The 14,238-nt window shown below is 41.9% G+C and overlaps 1 protein-coding gene across 1 annotated transcript in view; it reads right to left on the reverse strand.

Moving 5' to 3' along the window:
* PATZ1 (POZ/BTB and AT hook containing zinc finger 1) overlaps positions 1-14,238 on the reverse strand; it is a 35,212-nt gene that overhangs the window by 11,630 nt on the left and 9,344 nt on the right. The window contains exons 2-6 of the mRNA XM_006019916.3: positions 13,310-14,232; positions 10,492-10,555; positions 8,226-8,267; positions 6,991-7,062; positions 4,140-4,311 (exon numbers count right to left, since the gene is read on the reverse strand). Coding sequence (XP_006019978.1) covers positions 4,140-4,311; positions 6,991-7,062; positions 8,226-8,267; positions 10,492-10,555; positions 13,310-14,232 — 1,273 coding nt within the window. The remainder of the gene's footprint in view (positions 1-4,139; positions 4,312-6,990; positions 7,063-8,225; positions 8,268-10,491; positions 10,556-13,309; positions 14,233-14,238) is intronic.

Here is a 14,238-nt window from a genome sequence, read left to right on the forward strand (position 1 = left end):
CAGAACAGACAACCCGGTACAAAGAAATCAAAGGAAGCAGATGACAGCACTACAAAACCGAGCTCCTTGTGCTCAATGTGTGATGAGATATTGGAGGAAAGTACACGTGGGGTAGAAACTGATAAGGTAAACAGCAGTGTAATACTTCAGAAAAAGCTATCTGAGTGAGCCCACGCTTCCAAGCAGTGCAGAAAAACTGAAATACTGGGAGAGTAACAAAGTCCAATTTCCCATTTTGGCTGAAGCTGCACAGAAATTTCTCTCTACCCTCGGCAGCAGTGAGGAGAGCAAACGGCTGTTCAGTGCAGCCGCACATTGTAGATAAGAGGAACCAACTGATGTGCGAAGAAATTTTGCTTTTGTCAAGAAAAACCTTCCACTCACCATGTCAGAGTTATGATTAAGCAATGAGGAAAGTAGGAATGTCTTTTTTTTTTTTAACTCTACCAATACTGTAATAATAATAATAATAATAATAATAATAATAAATTACTTACAATGGCTTCTACTACTATAACCTGTACGTCACCACTTTTTGCTTGTAATTTTGACATCTTGACCTGCATTTCTTGTGGGTATATTTTGAAACCAAAATTGTTATGATTATGCCATTTTTTCCAACTTTCTTTGGGTGATTTTTGTAAAACAAATTGAATGTTGAGTTTTATAATGACTTTACTGTCAAATGAATCATTATGTAAGTATATACTGCAAACTACCATTTTAAAAGTTAAAGTTTTAAAGTTAGTATGACTTTGTTTTTATTTTGCTACTAAATGTTTATAGAAACAGAAATGTAAAAAGTGTGTGTGTGTGTGTGTGTGTGTGTGTGTGTGTGTGTGTTTGTGCGCGCGCGCGTGCGCAGAGCCGTCCCTAGTGGGGTGCGGGGCCCATGGCACCCCTGCAAAGGCAGGGCATGGGCTGGGGCAGCATTTCCCAACCTTTCCTGTCCCATGGCACGCTTACGTGGGTAAATGAACATCGCGGCACGCTGGATGCGGGTGGAGGGGTGGCAGTTGGAATTCCCAGCCAGAACACGCTTAAAGAAATTCTCAGCACGCAGGGCAGGGGACCGGGAACAACCTCACACATGGGAGGGGCTGTGGCCTCTCTGCCTGGCTTGTGAGGCCCCCCCAAAGTGCAGGGCCCGGGGTGGTCACCCCGATACGCCCCCCTCCCTCCCAAGGAACGACTCTGTGTGTATGAAATGTAAAACAAACAAACAAACAAAGGTTTTTATGTCAGTATTTTAAAATGCGTTGCATTATTTATTACTAAATATCGTTTATCGGATTGGTATTAACCAATATGGCTGGTTAATAAACGGCTATCAGTATTGGCCAAGAAAAGCTTTATTGGCACACACTTAATTTTATCAGCAATACATATTCAGATACCAAGAGCTGCTTCAACCACCCCTGAACTTTCTTCCTATAGTCTCCCAAAGCAAACTGAGTTTAAATATTTAATCTTATTCACATGCATATTATAAAACCTTTGTTTCTTGCTCTGTGACTATCAGGTCCAGCATTATTTAAATTCCCCAAAATGCAACGCAGTGAAGAAATTGTAATCAAACTATTCTCACAATGATCACAAAGTTCTGAGGACACCCTTCCCCAAAACAAACAAGGGATTTTTTAAAAAATTTTTTCCAGCACATTTGATTTCTCAGTGTTCTACATTTCTAGAGCTTCTAATTAAAACAGTCCATAGTGCCCGCTGTCATACATTTTGAAATACAGCTTTCAAACGTCTTAGCCTGCTCATCCTTAACCACAATTCTTAGCACATAATGCCAAATTTCCCAGCAAGTTCAGTCTGCATATGGATATTAATAAGCTCAACTCTCAATTTTAGCAGCGAATCTTCCTTATATTAGTGCCGATGGAAAGTTAAGCTCAAAGCAATAGTCTACAACTCCTCACTGACAAAATGTACAAAAACTGCCATCTGAAGAAAGCAGCAGCATAACACTATTAAAAGCTGTCTGCCATCTTGGCTGCCTATCAGATTCCTCTAACTTTATATATACATATACACTCACCCCTTGATGGAAATTTAGATGTACAATAACTACTTAGACCCACCCTGTCTTGTACGCAGCCCTTTTTAATTGTTTCGTTTTTTGATGGCCAGCCCTTCTTTTCTTAGCTGAATTTTTGAGGAGCAGCAGTGACATCCAGGGGCAGCTATGGTGAATTGCAGGCCTGCAAATCCTGAGAATATTCCTTCGTTTTAACCTGAATGAATTTTTAATGAGCAATCCATCGTGGTTACCTGAAGATACACAATATATAGCTCAGACTATATATATAGCTCAGACTTCTGACTCATTATGGTACAAAGTGTAAGATTAAGCTAAAGGAAAACTTTCTCAGAATTCAGGCCCTTGAATGGGACCAATGCTTACTTTACATTTAACCCCATGGTTGCTCAAAATCCCAAGAACTTCCTATCTATCTGGTAGAAACTGACGAAGTATCTGATGAAAAAGTAGGATGTTACCTACAATACTCATGCCTCTCTGAACCAGTTTCTGTCCAAGAAGCCACCCTGTCCTACCTATCTGATGTTTCCAAACAAAGTCTCACTCACTTCAAAGGATTCCACAGATAATTCCACGGCTAACAACAGTTCCATCATTATCAAACATCTCCCTCCCTCTCATTTTCACCTCTGATCACCCAACAATCCTGTCCTGCTCAGTATCCTCAGACTAACACCTACATGACTGCTATATTCCCCCACTAGATGCCAGCTCTTCTCAATCAGAAGAGGGAATGCCTGCTGCATTAAACTAGATGTCCTGGAAAAACTACAATTTGGAAACATCCCCTCTTCTCCAACACCTGAAGTGATCCCACACATGAAAACCACCCATTCAACACATTTTACTTCACCAAATACCAAGTTTAATCCACTCCTCATTGATGTCCCTCATCTTTAATAATTCTTGCCTGTTATTAATAGGTACGCTTTACAGATCAGTTATGCTTTAGTCAGGGTTCCAGGCAGACAATTTATCACCGTATGTTTAGACACACAAAATAAAAGGTCTCTAGAGCCCACAAGATTCCATGTTTGTGCTACATTACCGGTTTGCATAGTTCCCTGTGTATCATGAGTCCCCATTCATCAGAACGTAGGGGCTTTCCAACCTCTCTTCTGGGAATCCTTTTGTTCTCTTTTCTCCCCTCAAATTGCTTTCCTAAACGCTAATGTAGCTATTAGCTCTTAGAGATGGGCTAATAGGGGGAATCATTTGAGGAAACATCTTTTCATCCTCCTGGAAATCAGATGTCATACTTATGCCAAAAGGAGAAAGCAGACATGCTCCACTGCTCTATTCACTTGGTCCATGCTAGGTCTGCCTTACAATCTACTCTACTCTTCTGCAGTAGCATTTCCAACATCTGAAGAGTCTCATGATATTAGTGAGTCTGGTCATAGATCCATTTGCTCTTTAGATCTCTGCTTTCTGAAGCTTTTTCTTTGTCCACAACCTGTCTTCACATCACAAAAGGCACAGATCTATGGCTCCCTCCTCAATTTGTGGGAATTGCAAATGTAATGAGGAAGGTTACTGTATAAAAATTGAAAAAAGTCCATTTCTAGCATTTTTCTTCTCACAAAGCTTGCTTTGAAAACAAAGCCATCACAAAGTAATCATTTGGGGTGAGTGGGAAGAGCAAATGGGATCTACTACTACAATGAATTCAGACTTTCTACTTACAAGGAGTCAGTTAAGTTTTGTGTGCATTTTCAACAAATCTTTTTTCATGCCTTCCCCTGGGCACTAATCCTGCCCTGTGCAGGTAAGCAGGTACATGGTGAACACTGTCCTGACAAGGGGGATTTGCCTGTATGAGTAGAGTTTGGCAAGAAATTGCTTGAAGGCCTATCCTAAAATACTCAGCTCTGCACTGAAAACAGAACTCCATCACAGGAAGAATATTTAAGCAACAACCCATATGCAAAGACCAGGACAATACCTCCATCAGTTTCAATCTTATCGTTCAAAGAGAAAAGACAACACGGAAGTGGTGTAAACTCCTTCTGTGAAGCAGCATTATGTATCTTAGTGCTGTCCTCCACCTTGCCTCATCCCTCTGAAATAAAGAGCGCTCACTGATTACCTCGGTTGCAGATAGTGCAGAAGTTGCTTGGTCCTTCGCTGTGTTTCTTCAAATGATCTGCCATGTATGCTGCCCGCAAGTACTTCCCACACACCTGGCATGGAACTTTGTCTTCATGACATGCTAGGTGTGAGCGCAGTCTGTCACGGGTGGCAAAAGAAGCATTACAGGTCTGCAGATAGAAAGAAAACAGTGCAAGTCACCAACTGTGAGAAAAATATTGATATTGCTTCATCTACTCTACAGCAAAGTAAGAATATCAGAGCCTGTATATGCACACAAATCACACAGTACACAAGCTAATCCTCCCACAGAAAACAAAAATCCAGGTCACCCACATGCTGCACAGAATGCCATAGTACTGCTCAAAAAGAGGCACCAGGATTAGACCTCAATAGGAAGAAAGAGGCTTTGACATAGAGCTGGAAACATTCAAACCAAAACACAGATCTGTAATGCCTCAGAGCTCCTAATCAAGATTTGCATTCCTAAAATAATGAGTCAAATTTGGTAGTGGAAATAAACTTGCCATTGTCCTGCTTGAAAAAGTCTATTCCCATTACAAGATATTCTACCACAGCCCACCAAATTCAGTCATTTTGTGGTGAAAATACTGTCACTTCAACAAGGCCCATGCCAAACGGTTTCTCCCCCGTCTGCATTTTACTTTGTGATCTGATTGGTCTGTCTCCAGAATTCATTGTTTCCCCTTTGGCCCCTTGTGAGACGTAAGAAATGCATCAGAAAACAGAATATATGGCTGGACTGACAGGACCACAGAGGGCATTATAGGAAAGCCAAGCTGCTATCTACGCAGTGCATTGTTTTATACTAGCGGTGTCAAACGTGCCTTGCCCCCACAAGGCCAGACCATGGGTTTCCTTGCAAACTGAATCCAGACATGACAGTTGTGTGGTGAGCAATGGTGGCAGCAATTCTGGGGGTTAACATAGTCTTTGCTCACTATCAACACACATCCCCAACTGGGCTCTTTGTATGGACTTTGGCCCTGCTCCCAGATTCACAGCCCCTCTACCAGCCCCATGGGCCACATAACAGGGCTCTGAAGGCTGCAAGTTTGACACCCCTGGTATACACTTACAATTTAGCTTGGGTGATGATATAATCCAGTTACTGCCATGAAATAAAACTTGGATTTGGAATAAAACTAACATTGATTAGCAGTATACATCAGCCTTGCAAAACTGTACTTGCCTATTTACCCCAAGAAAATAATCTAATAGATGAGTGAGGTTTTTTTCCACTTTATAATCATAGAAAAGGGTGGGCATGTAGATTATGTGCCTAAACTAGTAGGCATCCAACAACTTTGCAAAGCTGATTGTTATTAGCATGTAAATGAAACAATAAAATCATCAATATGAAATTATTAAAATTGCAACTTGAATACACTGATTACAAGCAGCAGAGGAAAAAAGTCACAAACGTTAAAACAACCAGTCCAAAGATAAAATTCAAAGTTGCATACTGTTTGTTTTATACCATGGCATATTAGGCAATATAGTACCATATATAATCTAGACCACAACATCCTAGGAGATTATGTTTGCATAGTTTATAATTGGAGGTTTGGGGTTGGGGTTTTTTTTGTTTGTTTTTTTTACCTTTTTCAAGAAATAGTGCATTACTCTTTAGTAAAGTAGATTTGCTAGGATGATAAAACCTATCATACTGCAATTACAACACAGTTGCTTAAAATAAATGAGACTTGTAATGCAGTAGAGGTCACATATAGATTTTTATGAGTTAGTTCATTAATCCAAAGACTATTTAAGCCAATTGAACATTATCTTCTAATTGCAACAGGCTTTGGATCAGGCCTTAAGGGCTCAATTCTGGCAGGTGCTAACCATCATCACCTCCCACTGACTTGGTTGCAAAGGAGGTTGAGAGGACCCTACACCAAACAGAATCAGGCCTTCGGGTAGTTTAAAAACAGATACAACATGGAATGCTATGAAACATGGAATTTAAGACACATAAATCATGGTAAGAGATGTAAATCACAAGTGATGAAATCATAAACAGCAATTTATTATGAAAAACATTTTTCCTTATGTGAACTCTCAGGACATAGCGCTGAGCAAAACAGATGCAGCTTTTTTTTTAAACAATACTATTAAAACAAATGAGCACTGACATCAGGATTCCAACCTTGATAACAAGTCATCCTGCTGGATGTAAAATAAAGGTGTGTTACTGGGTGGAGCATGATAACCAAAGTCTCTATTACTGATAATTCAGTATTAAGCCATAGTACTCTTGTGTATAAATGCTCTGGGAATATTTGGACATCAGTTCTATAAAGTAGAGATAAACTACACAAATCCTTAGATGTAAGAAGTAAACCTGTTGTCTATCCTACACTGAACAGATTGAGCGAGAAGCTCAGGGAAGTTCAACATCTTATGTTTGGTTTATCATTCTTGCTGGTGAGTTTTGTGTAGTCCATTCCTGGATAAACTATGTATTGAACAGACCTGCAAAAAAAGAGTCTTAAAAAAATATGGGAGGAAGGGAGGAGGTGGGGAGAGGAAAGTTTGAGGTCCAGTTGATAAAGCAAGAACCAGTTTAGCTGAACCATACATGGGAGACAGGAATAGGCTGGAGAAAACCTCTTCAGGTTAATATCTAATTAGTTAATGCTTGTAAAGGTTTTAAAGATGTAAAATGCTAAATAAATGCTAAATATTTATTATTAATTATTAATAATCAAGAAAAAACTCCAGTGCTTGGCTATGAAAACACTGCACAGGTAGATAGAGAGGCCAAAAGTAGTATATAGAGAGATACAAATAAAGAGTTCAAAATAACATTGTTTCAGAAATACCTCTTGAAGGTTCAACTTTTCTATGGCTGTGGATGTCTCTGAGCTTATTCCATGGTGGCTGCCATTTTCCTGCTAATAGGCAGGAAGTAAGAGAAATTAGGACAGGAAGAAACTCATTTTGCATCGAAATCAATGGGAAGAGCCCTGGATTTGGAATGCCAATTTTAGATTAAAGTCAAGAAATTTTATCTGTATTTTTCAAGTAAGCATAAATTGGTTTTAAATGCAACTGTTATTTAGTGTTCTTTTTTTTACTGCAAGATGTCACCTGGGTCTGTCAGATGAGGTATGCCTTGTCCCCAAGACCTAATGAACCACTTTGATGTCCCGTCCCCTTCAAAGTATCCTTCCTCCCACTCCACAGCCTGATCTTGGCCACTCCTTACAAAGCACCAAGACAGCAGCCAAAACTCTCCCAACCCCATTTTAAGTGACTGAGGAAGAAACCTGACCTTTCTCATGATGGCCAGCAACTGACTGACCCCTTTTCCTGCGTCAAGCACTCAACTGTCAGATACAAAATTAAATCTGAGATGTCACCAGTACAGTAGTGCTGGGGCAAAAGTAGCCAAAGTTTTATTTGTTGCCTGGTCTGGACACAAAAGCAACTTCTTGGATTTGATTTCTGAGATGCACTGGCTCTGTAGAGGCTTTCCTTCCCCATCTGGAGTCTGTTTTAAGAGGAAGGCAAAAGCTGGAATTAGATTCTTGCCTAGCAACAGACAACAGATGCTGGACCCTAAGACAAGTCTTTCAAAAAGTCGGCATAGCCAGTCAAACTTGCTTTGTGAGGTAAGGGTAGGGTTACTCCAAACAAACTGCCGTGAAAGACATTCAGAATAACTACTGCCTCCTCACAGAGCTTTGATTTGGCTCCCATGAAATTATATCTCCAGCTTCTGTCTTGTGTTGATGGCCAGAATGCACACCAAGGTTGACAGTCCAAGATCCCTACTGGTTTGTGTAGGTACATGTAGGGACTTGGGTAAGTGGCAGTTTCCACTACAATTTCTGCACAGCATGGTTTTGAAGAGTGCCTTTTAGGATACTGGACATTAGAAAACATTTCTCCCTTTAACAAAACAATTGTTCTATTCTGCAATTAACATGGTTTGAGAATACATGTTATATTCATACCACAGAGATTTGCAACGATGTTCTAATTGCCCCTAAGGAGAGGGAAATTTCCCAGTGAAATCAATGGAAGAATGGGGATAAGTGGGGAAATAACATACCAACATTAAGTTATTTTCCTCCTCGGTAGCCACACTTAGTAACTAAGAAAGAGAATTGTACAGGATGGAAAATTATTGGTCAGCAAATAATCAGAGTGAAAGCCATGTTAATATATATACATCAGCTTCTAAGATTTGAAACAACTTTCCAAAAGTGAAAGTGGTCCTTCAGTGGTTTGTATTGCACACATTCTTACAAAGAAACAGATTTCTGCATATGCAAGGATTTTTTTGAATTCTGACAGGGTTCTGCTAAGCAGTTTTTTGCAAAGATGCACAGCAGTTCTTTAACAAATTTTCTAATCTTATTTATGTTAAATATTCATGAGACAGTAATTTTGTATAATCAAGTAGTCAAAAGTCAAGTACATGCCAAGTTTGAACTTACAACCTTTACTCTACCTCCATACTTATAACCCAAGAGCTATGGCCTAATTAAGAATACACTGTTTTGCATATATAATACCAAGACACATTTTCCGAATTGCTACACAGAGGAGATTTTTCTAAGAAACTGAGTTACAAGAAAACATAGGTAAGTGGGAAGAGTTAAGGTTGTGTGTTCAGCTCTGGCTTTTGTATTTCTGGAACATATAAGTGTTCAGTGCAGCCTTTGACTTGCACAGATATAGCTATTTACATTCTTAAGTCAAAAGAATTTTCTGATTTTCTAATTAACAGGTACCCACTGGCAAAGAACAGTTAGTGCTTACCAATATTATTCAAGAACTGCACACTTTCTGCAGGCTTGACACAAACTGGTCAAAGGCCAGCAAGTTTTTTTGATAGTGCTGGAAGCTAGGTACTCATTTTATGAACTGTGCATTAATATATACGCAAGTGAGCATTAAAAAAAAAACCACTTAACCCCCCCCCCCCCCCCCCACCGTCCCCCTCACCAACCGGACGAGCATTAAAAAAAAACCACTTACCCCCCCCCCCTCCCCCCAACTGTCACCATAACCAACTGGACCCCTTGTTATTTCCCCAGCATGTGTTTTTGGATATTTTTTTTTCTGATTTAAACTAATCTACAGATTTAGTTCATTTTAAGACACTTAAACCTATCTAAGGCTTTAGATAGGTTTAAGCTGCTTGATCAGCTTGAAGGCCCCATGGCCTGATTTTTAGAGGTGCCAGGCTCCTACAACTCCCACTGAGGTTAGGTTGGAGCCTTTAAGTGTTTTACATTTTTGAATATAGTCTCATTGGATTACTTTATACTGCAAAAGCATTCCCAGATCTCCCGCAATTTAGAGGAACTAGAATGGGGATGTGGCAGGAGACAGGAAAAATGCAGGATAAGAGGCAGCAGTCAGGCAGGACGGATTAGGTTCAAAGTATGGTTAGAAATTTTAGAATGCAAAAAAAAAAATTTAAACAAAAATTCTACCTTCACTGACCTCAGGGAAAACCCCAAAGGATTTCTGCACCAACTTTGGGGGGGAAAAAATCTTCCTTCAGAGACCAAGCATGGATAGTTTTGGTCCAAGAAACAAATGTTTCAAAAGTTCACCATACAACATGTGAAAATAGGGGTCATAATGGAAGTCATTTTGTAATCCTACCTTTAACTAGTACTTCCAGACCCCCTCTTAAGAGTCCCTCACATATGGATTGCTAGTCAATCTTGGTATGTTACCAACCCTAGATGGAAGACTTGTTCTTTAATTGTCAACAGCTCTACAAGTTGCTATGACATTGCATTACATTGACTACTGTGCTGATGTTACCCATACCCTTGATGGAAAAAAAAAAAAAAAAAGCTTCCAATTTTGCTCAGTGCAATGTTCTGTAGGCTATGTGATAAAGAGCTTCATGGTAAATGATAAAGAGTTTATTTGAAGTAATTTCAAATCAAGTCAGATTCTGAATTTCCTGCGGGTGCTCACTGCACTAGAGAAGAAAAAAAGGGCATCATTTGTGACACTGGCAGGGAGGCCACAGACAAAGCAGCAGGGTAAAGAGATCCAGGTTGGGCATCGGGATAGAGCAGCAGGAAAGAACATCTGGTGGAGGAGCAGGAGGAAAGGCAGGAAGACTAGAACAGAAGATGACATCAGGGAAGTGGGGGTGAGAGGGAAAAAAAGACAGCAAGGTGGGGAGGAGCATATAAGGCACCTGTCAGTTTGAACATAATTAGTTACCAACATTGATTGTAATTCACAATGCATGGCATTTCTATCAATGCTTCATAATTCTTTGCACATATGTACATTCATTAAAAAAAGACATAAACCCTCCTTTACCCCTCTCTAGCTCCTACCTGACACTTGTGAGGTCTCTCCGACGTGTGCACCTGTTTGATGTGCCCATTCAAGTGGTCTGGCCTTAAAAATATATACACACACACACACTTTAAGACAAACATTAAAAAACCAGAAACTACTATTGCATCCAAACCAAGAAAGGTTCCCTCTGGTGTCTGGGATCCAGTTCAGCTGCCAATTTTGTTTTTTTGTTTTTTACTCTGAGGCACAGATCAGCAAGACAGAGCTTTACTCTGATAATGAACCCCTCCCAGCCCCCTGCAAGGTAGGCATTTTCCTGGACTAAAAATGCTTAGTGGACAGAGGGATCAGATTTAAGCCAAAAGTTTCAAACCTGGTTGCTCAGTTAGGCTGGTGACAATCAGTCCACACTGATTTCTAAACATCTCCTCATTTAAAAGTCACTCCACTTTACTTTAGGTTCCAGATGCAGATTTAAGAATTCATTAATCGCCCTGGTATAAAAAAATACTGGGGCAAAGAAATTCCCCCTCCTAACGTTCCTAACTCATAACTGTGTTGGAAGGCTTTATTAATGTTTGTAAAGGTCTTTGAAGGTCCTGGCTGAAAGGTGCTATGGAAGAGCAAATTATTACTGAAAAAGTAAGCTTGTTTGGAAAGGAGGGAGGATTGAATAGCTGCAGATTTTCTTGGTGGGAGTTTCTCCTAGTGGAAAGAAAGCTTTTCATTGTATGAGGCCAAAGCTGCTTGGAAACAAATTCTCCACCTCTCCTCCCCCAACTTTCTAGGCTCAGCCAATCAGTGAAAGCTGGATGGAATTCACTCTCTGGAGACAGAAAAATAGCAGAGTTAGCTCCACGGTTAAGCTGTAAAACCTGATGCTAGGGCAGGTGGGCTGGGGCTGTTTAACTGGAAAGACTGGTTAGGGGTTTATATTCCTAGTACATACAGGCAGACCTCAGAATTTATGACAGCAATGTAGATGCTACTTCCATCCAGTTTGTTTCATTAATTTACTTTTGCAATGACAAAAGATCAAAAGTTTCTCAAGCAAGAAAAGCAAGAAGAGTTTCTCTATTTTCTAGTTTTTTACTACTGGAAAATAATACAAAAAATGACAGGAGAACTTTGAGATAAGAATTGCAGAGGAAAGTAATTTTAACTCAGGTGTACCGATTAGATTTGGAGTCTGTGCTGCTGGTTTGTAAGCAACTTTATTCTCCTAGAAAATTCCTGAATTCACTAGTTTATACAGGTCTTGTGTAAAAGAAAACCAACAACGAACTTGAAAAATTGCAGGATGTTTGTTTTCATAGCAAGAAATCCCAGTCTTCATTACCAAAGCAGAGTCAGCAGGGGCAAATTCTTTAAGCTTGTATCTCTGAGGTACCTTCCTCTAAGTGGCTATTCACTGTTTACCAATTATCATCTCAGTGCCTTCCCTCTAATAAGAGGGAATGAAAGAGTTTAGCTCCATTAGCTGGGGATACTATAGCTGCCTACCTGAGGTAGGTGGCCTCTCTCTCCCAAGTACCCCTTCCACAGACTGAGCATTGAACTTCAGAGGAGCTCAAGGCTCAAGCTGAGCCCGAACTCAAACTACAAAATATACACAAGCTGTATTAAACCAGAATCAAATAACTGCACTTGTTATGTGAACTGCACTCTCATAGGTGAAAGGCAATGCCAAATATCAGCAACATTACACAGACACATCTTATAGGCAAAATGCAGAGTAGAAACAGAATTCCCCTCCAGGAGGATGTAAACACCAAAACTGTGTATTAAAAGAATAGGTGATGCTGCAGGCTTTAAAAGTTCACCTCTTCATTCACATTTGGGCGATATAGACATACATGAAGAGAAATGAGTGCAAGTTAAGAAAAAGAAGGTAAACTGGACATCAAGAAGAAATAAAAATATCTTGATATATAGTAATATTTTACACTTCATCAGCACCTTTCCTTTGAGGGCTTTGAATCACTTCACAAACAGTAATTAAGTCTCAAGACAACTAGGCAAAGGAAAGAATTATCTCAAAACCCATTTCACAGAAGTTCATCTGAGGCAGAGACTCTAACTGACTTGGCCCAAGGTCACAAGAGTCTGTGACAAAAGCCAGGAATGTCGTCCAGGGCCCATTCGACTCCCAGTTCTGTGCCTGCTCAATGCATGCAAGAGACTACAGCAATCTTCTAAGTGCAGCGATCACTTGGGGCATTTAAAAAACTAGCACGGACAATGAACCAGAGATGACTGGACCCTGGTTCCCATAGCGCAGGCTAGACACGTAAGAACTGTCCTACTGGGTCCGATTAAAAGGTCCAGTCCTTTCTATGAGTAGCCACTCATCCCTGCTTCAGAGGAAAACTAAAACAAACCGGACCTGAAGAATCATGCCTGCTTTAGAGGAAAACTAAAACAAACCGGACCTGAAGAGTGATCCATTCCCTTCCCTGCTGTAACTTGTCAGTCACAAAGGGCCGAGTTCAAGATTGTCCTGAGCCCCTAGTTTTCAAAAGCTCCCAAATAGGTCTGTCCTCCATAAGTTTGTTTAATCAAATACCAGCCAGCCAAACTTAATGTCTGCCTCCTTTTTGAACCCAGTTACACTATTGCTCTCCACAATGTCCAGTGGCAAGGAGTTCCACAAGCTACTTATGAGCTGAATAAAAACTGTACTTCTTTGGTCATCTTCAACCTGCCCCCCATAAATTTCCTTGGATGCCCCTCCCCCAGTTTGACTATTACAGGACATGATTTCCTATCTGCTATATACCATTCGCTATTTTAATAGGAGCTGCCTAGGTCTTCTCTGTCTCTGATGTCCAACCCCCACCAGCATCCCCTTACCTGGAAAAGCCCTTCCCACAGCTCTGGCAGATGTATGGCTTCCCCACGGAGCCATCGTGGGACCGCACGTGGTAGGACATCCTGTCCTTGCGCTTGAACCGCAACCCACACACCGGGCATGAGTAGGGCTTCTCGCCGGAGTGCGACAGCTTGTGCCGGTTCAGATGGTACACGTCCCGAAAGATCTTGCCACAGATCTCACAGGCCACCTGTTTCCTCGTCCTGCTCCTCTTTCGGGGGGCGTCGGGGTCATCCTGACCAGGCACCCCGTTCTCGCCCAGCCTGGGTGGCGGGATGTCTATGTAACCCAGCTGCAGGCTGGTCACCCCATGCTGAGCCTCATGCTGCCGGAGGCGGTTGGCATCGGTGAACACCTTCCCGCACAGGCCGCAGGGCAGGATGCCCGCCTCGCGTAGGCCTCCTGGAGTGCCAAACATCATGGAGTCCAAGAGGTTGGCCTTGCGGGGCCGCCCCCGGCCCCTCTTGGTGCCCAGAGGGGGGGCGCTGGTGCCCACGTTCTGGAAGGGCGAGGCCAGCAGCGGGGGCGAGATGGGCCCTGCCACCATGGGTAGGCGGTCCACGCCCTGCAGCACGGGCAAGGAGGACTGCGCGGCACTGAGGGCGGCGCGGGTGGCCTCGTCCTCGGGCATGCCAGCGATGCCGTTGCCGTTGGGTGCCAGGCCAGCGCCGTTGGTCATGTCGAGCGGGAAGCCCAGGTCGGCGGCGCCAGGGCGGAAGAGCATGATGTCGGGGCGCGTGGGGGGCACGAGGATCTGCACGTTGGACTGCTTGATGACCTCCTGGCAGATGTCGATGACCGAGCGCATGAGCAGGAACTTGGCTGCTGTCATGAGCTCGGGGAAGCTCTCCAGCCGCACCACGATGCGCGAGGTGTAGGCGAAGTCCAGGATGTCCCCGAACACCTTGGA

Source organism: Alligator sinensis, unplaced genomic scaffold (genome assembly GCF_000455745.1).
Source record: "Alligator sinensis unplaced genomic scaffold, ASM45574v1 scaffold505_1, whole genome shotgun sequence".
In the NCBI taxonomy this organism is placed as follows: domain Eukaryota; kingdom Metazoa; phylum Chordata; order Crocodylia; family Alligatoridae; genus Alligator; species Alligator sinensis.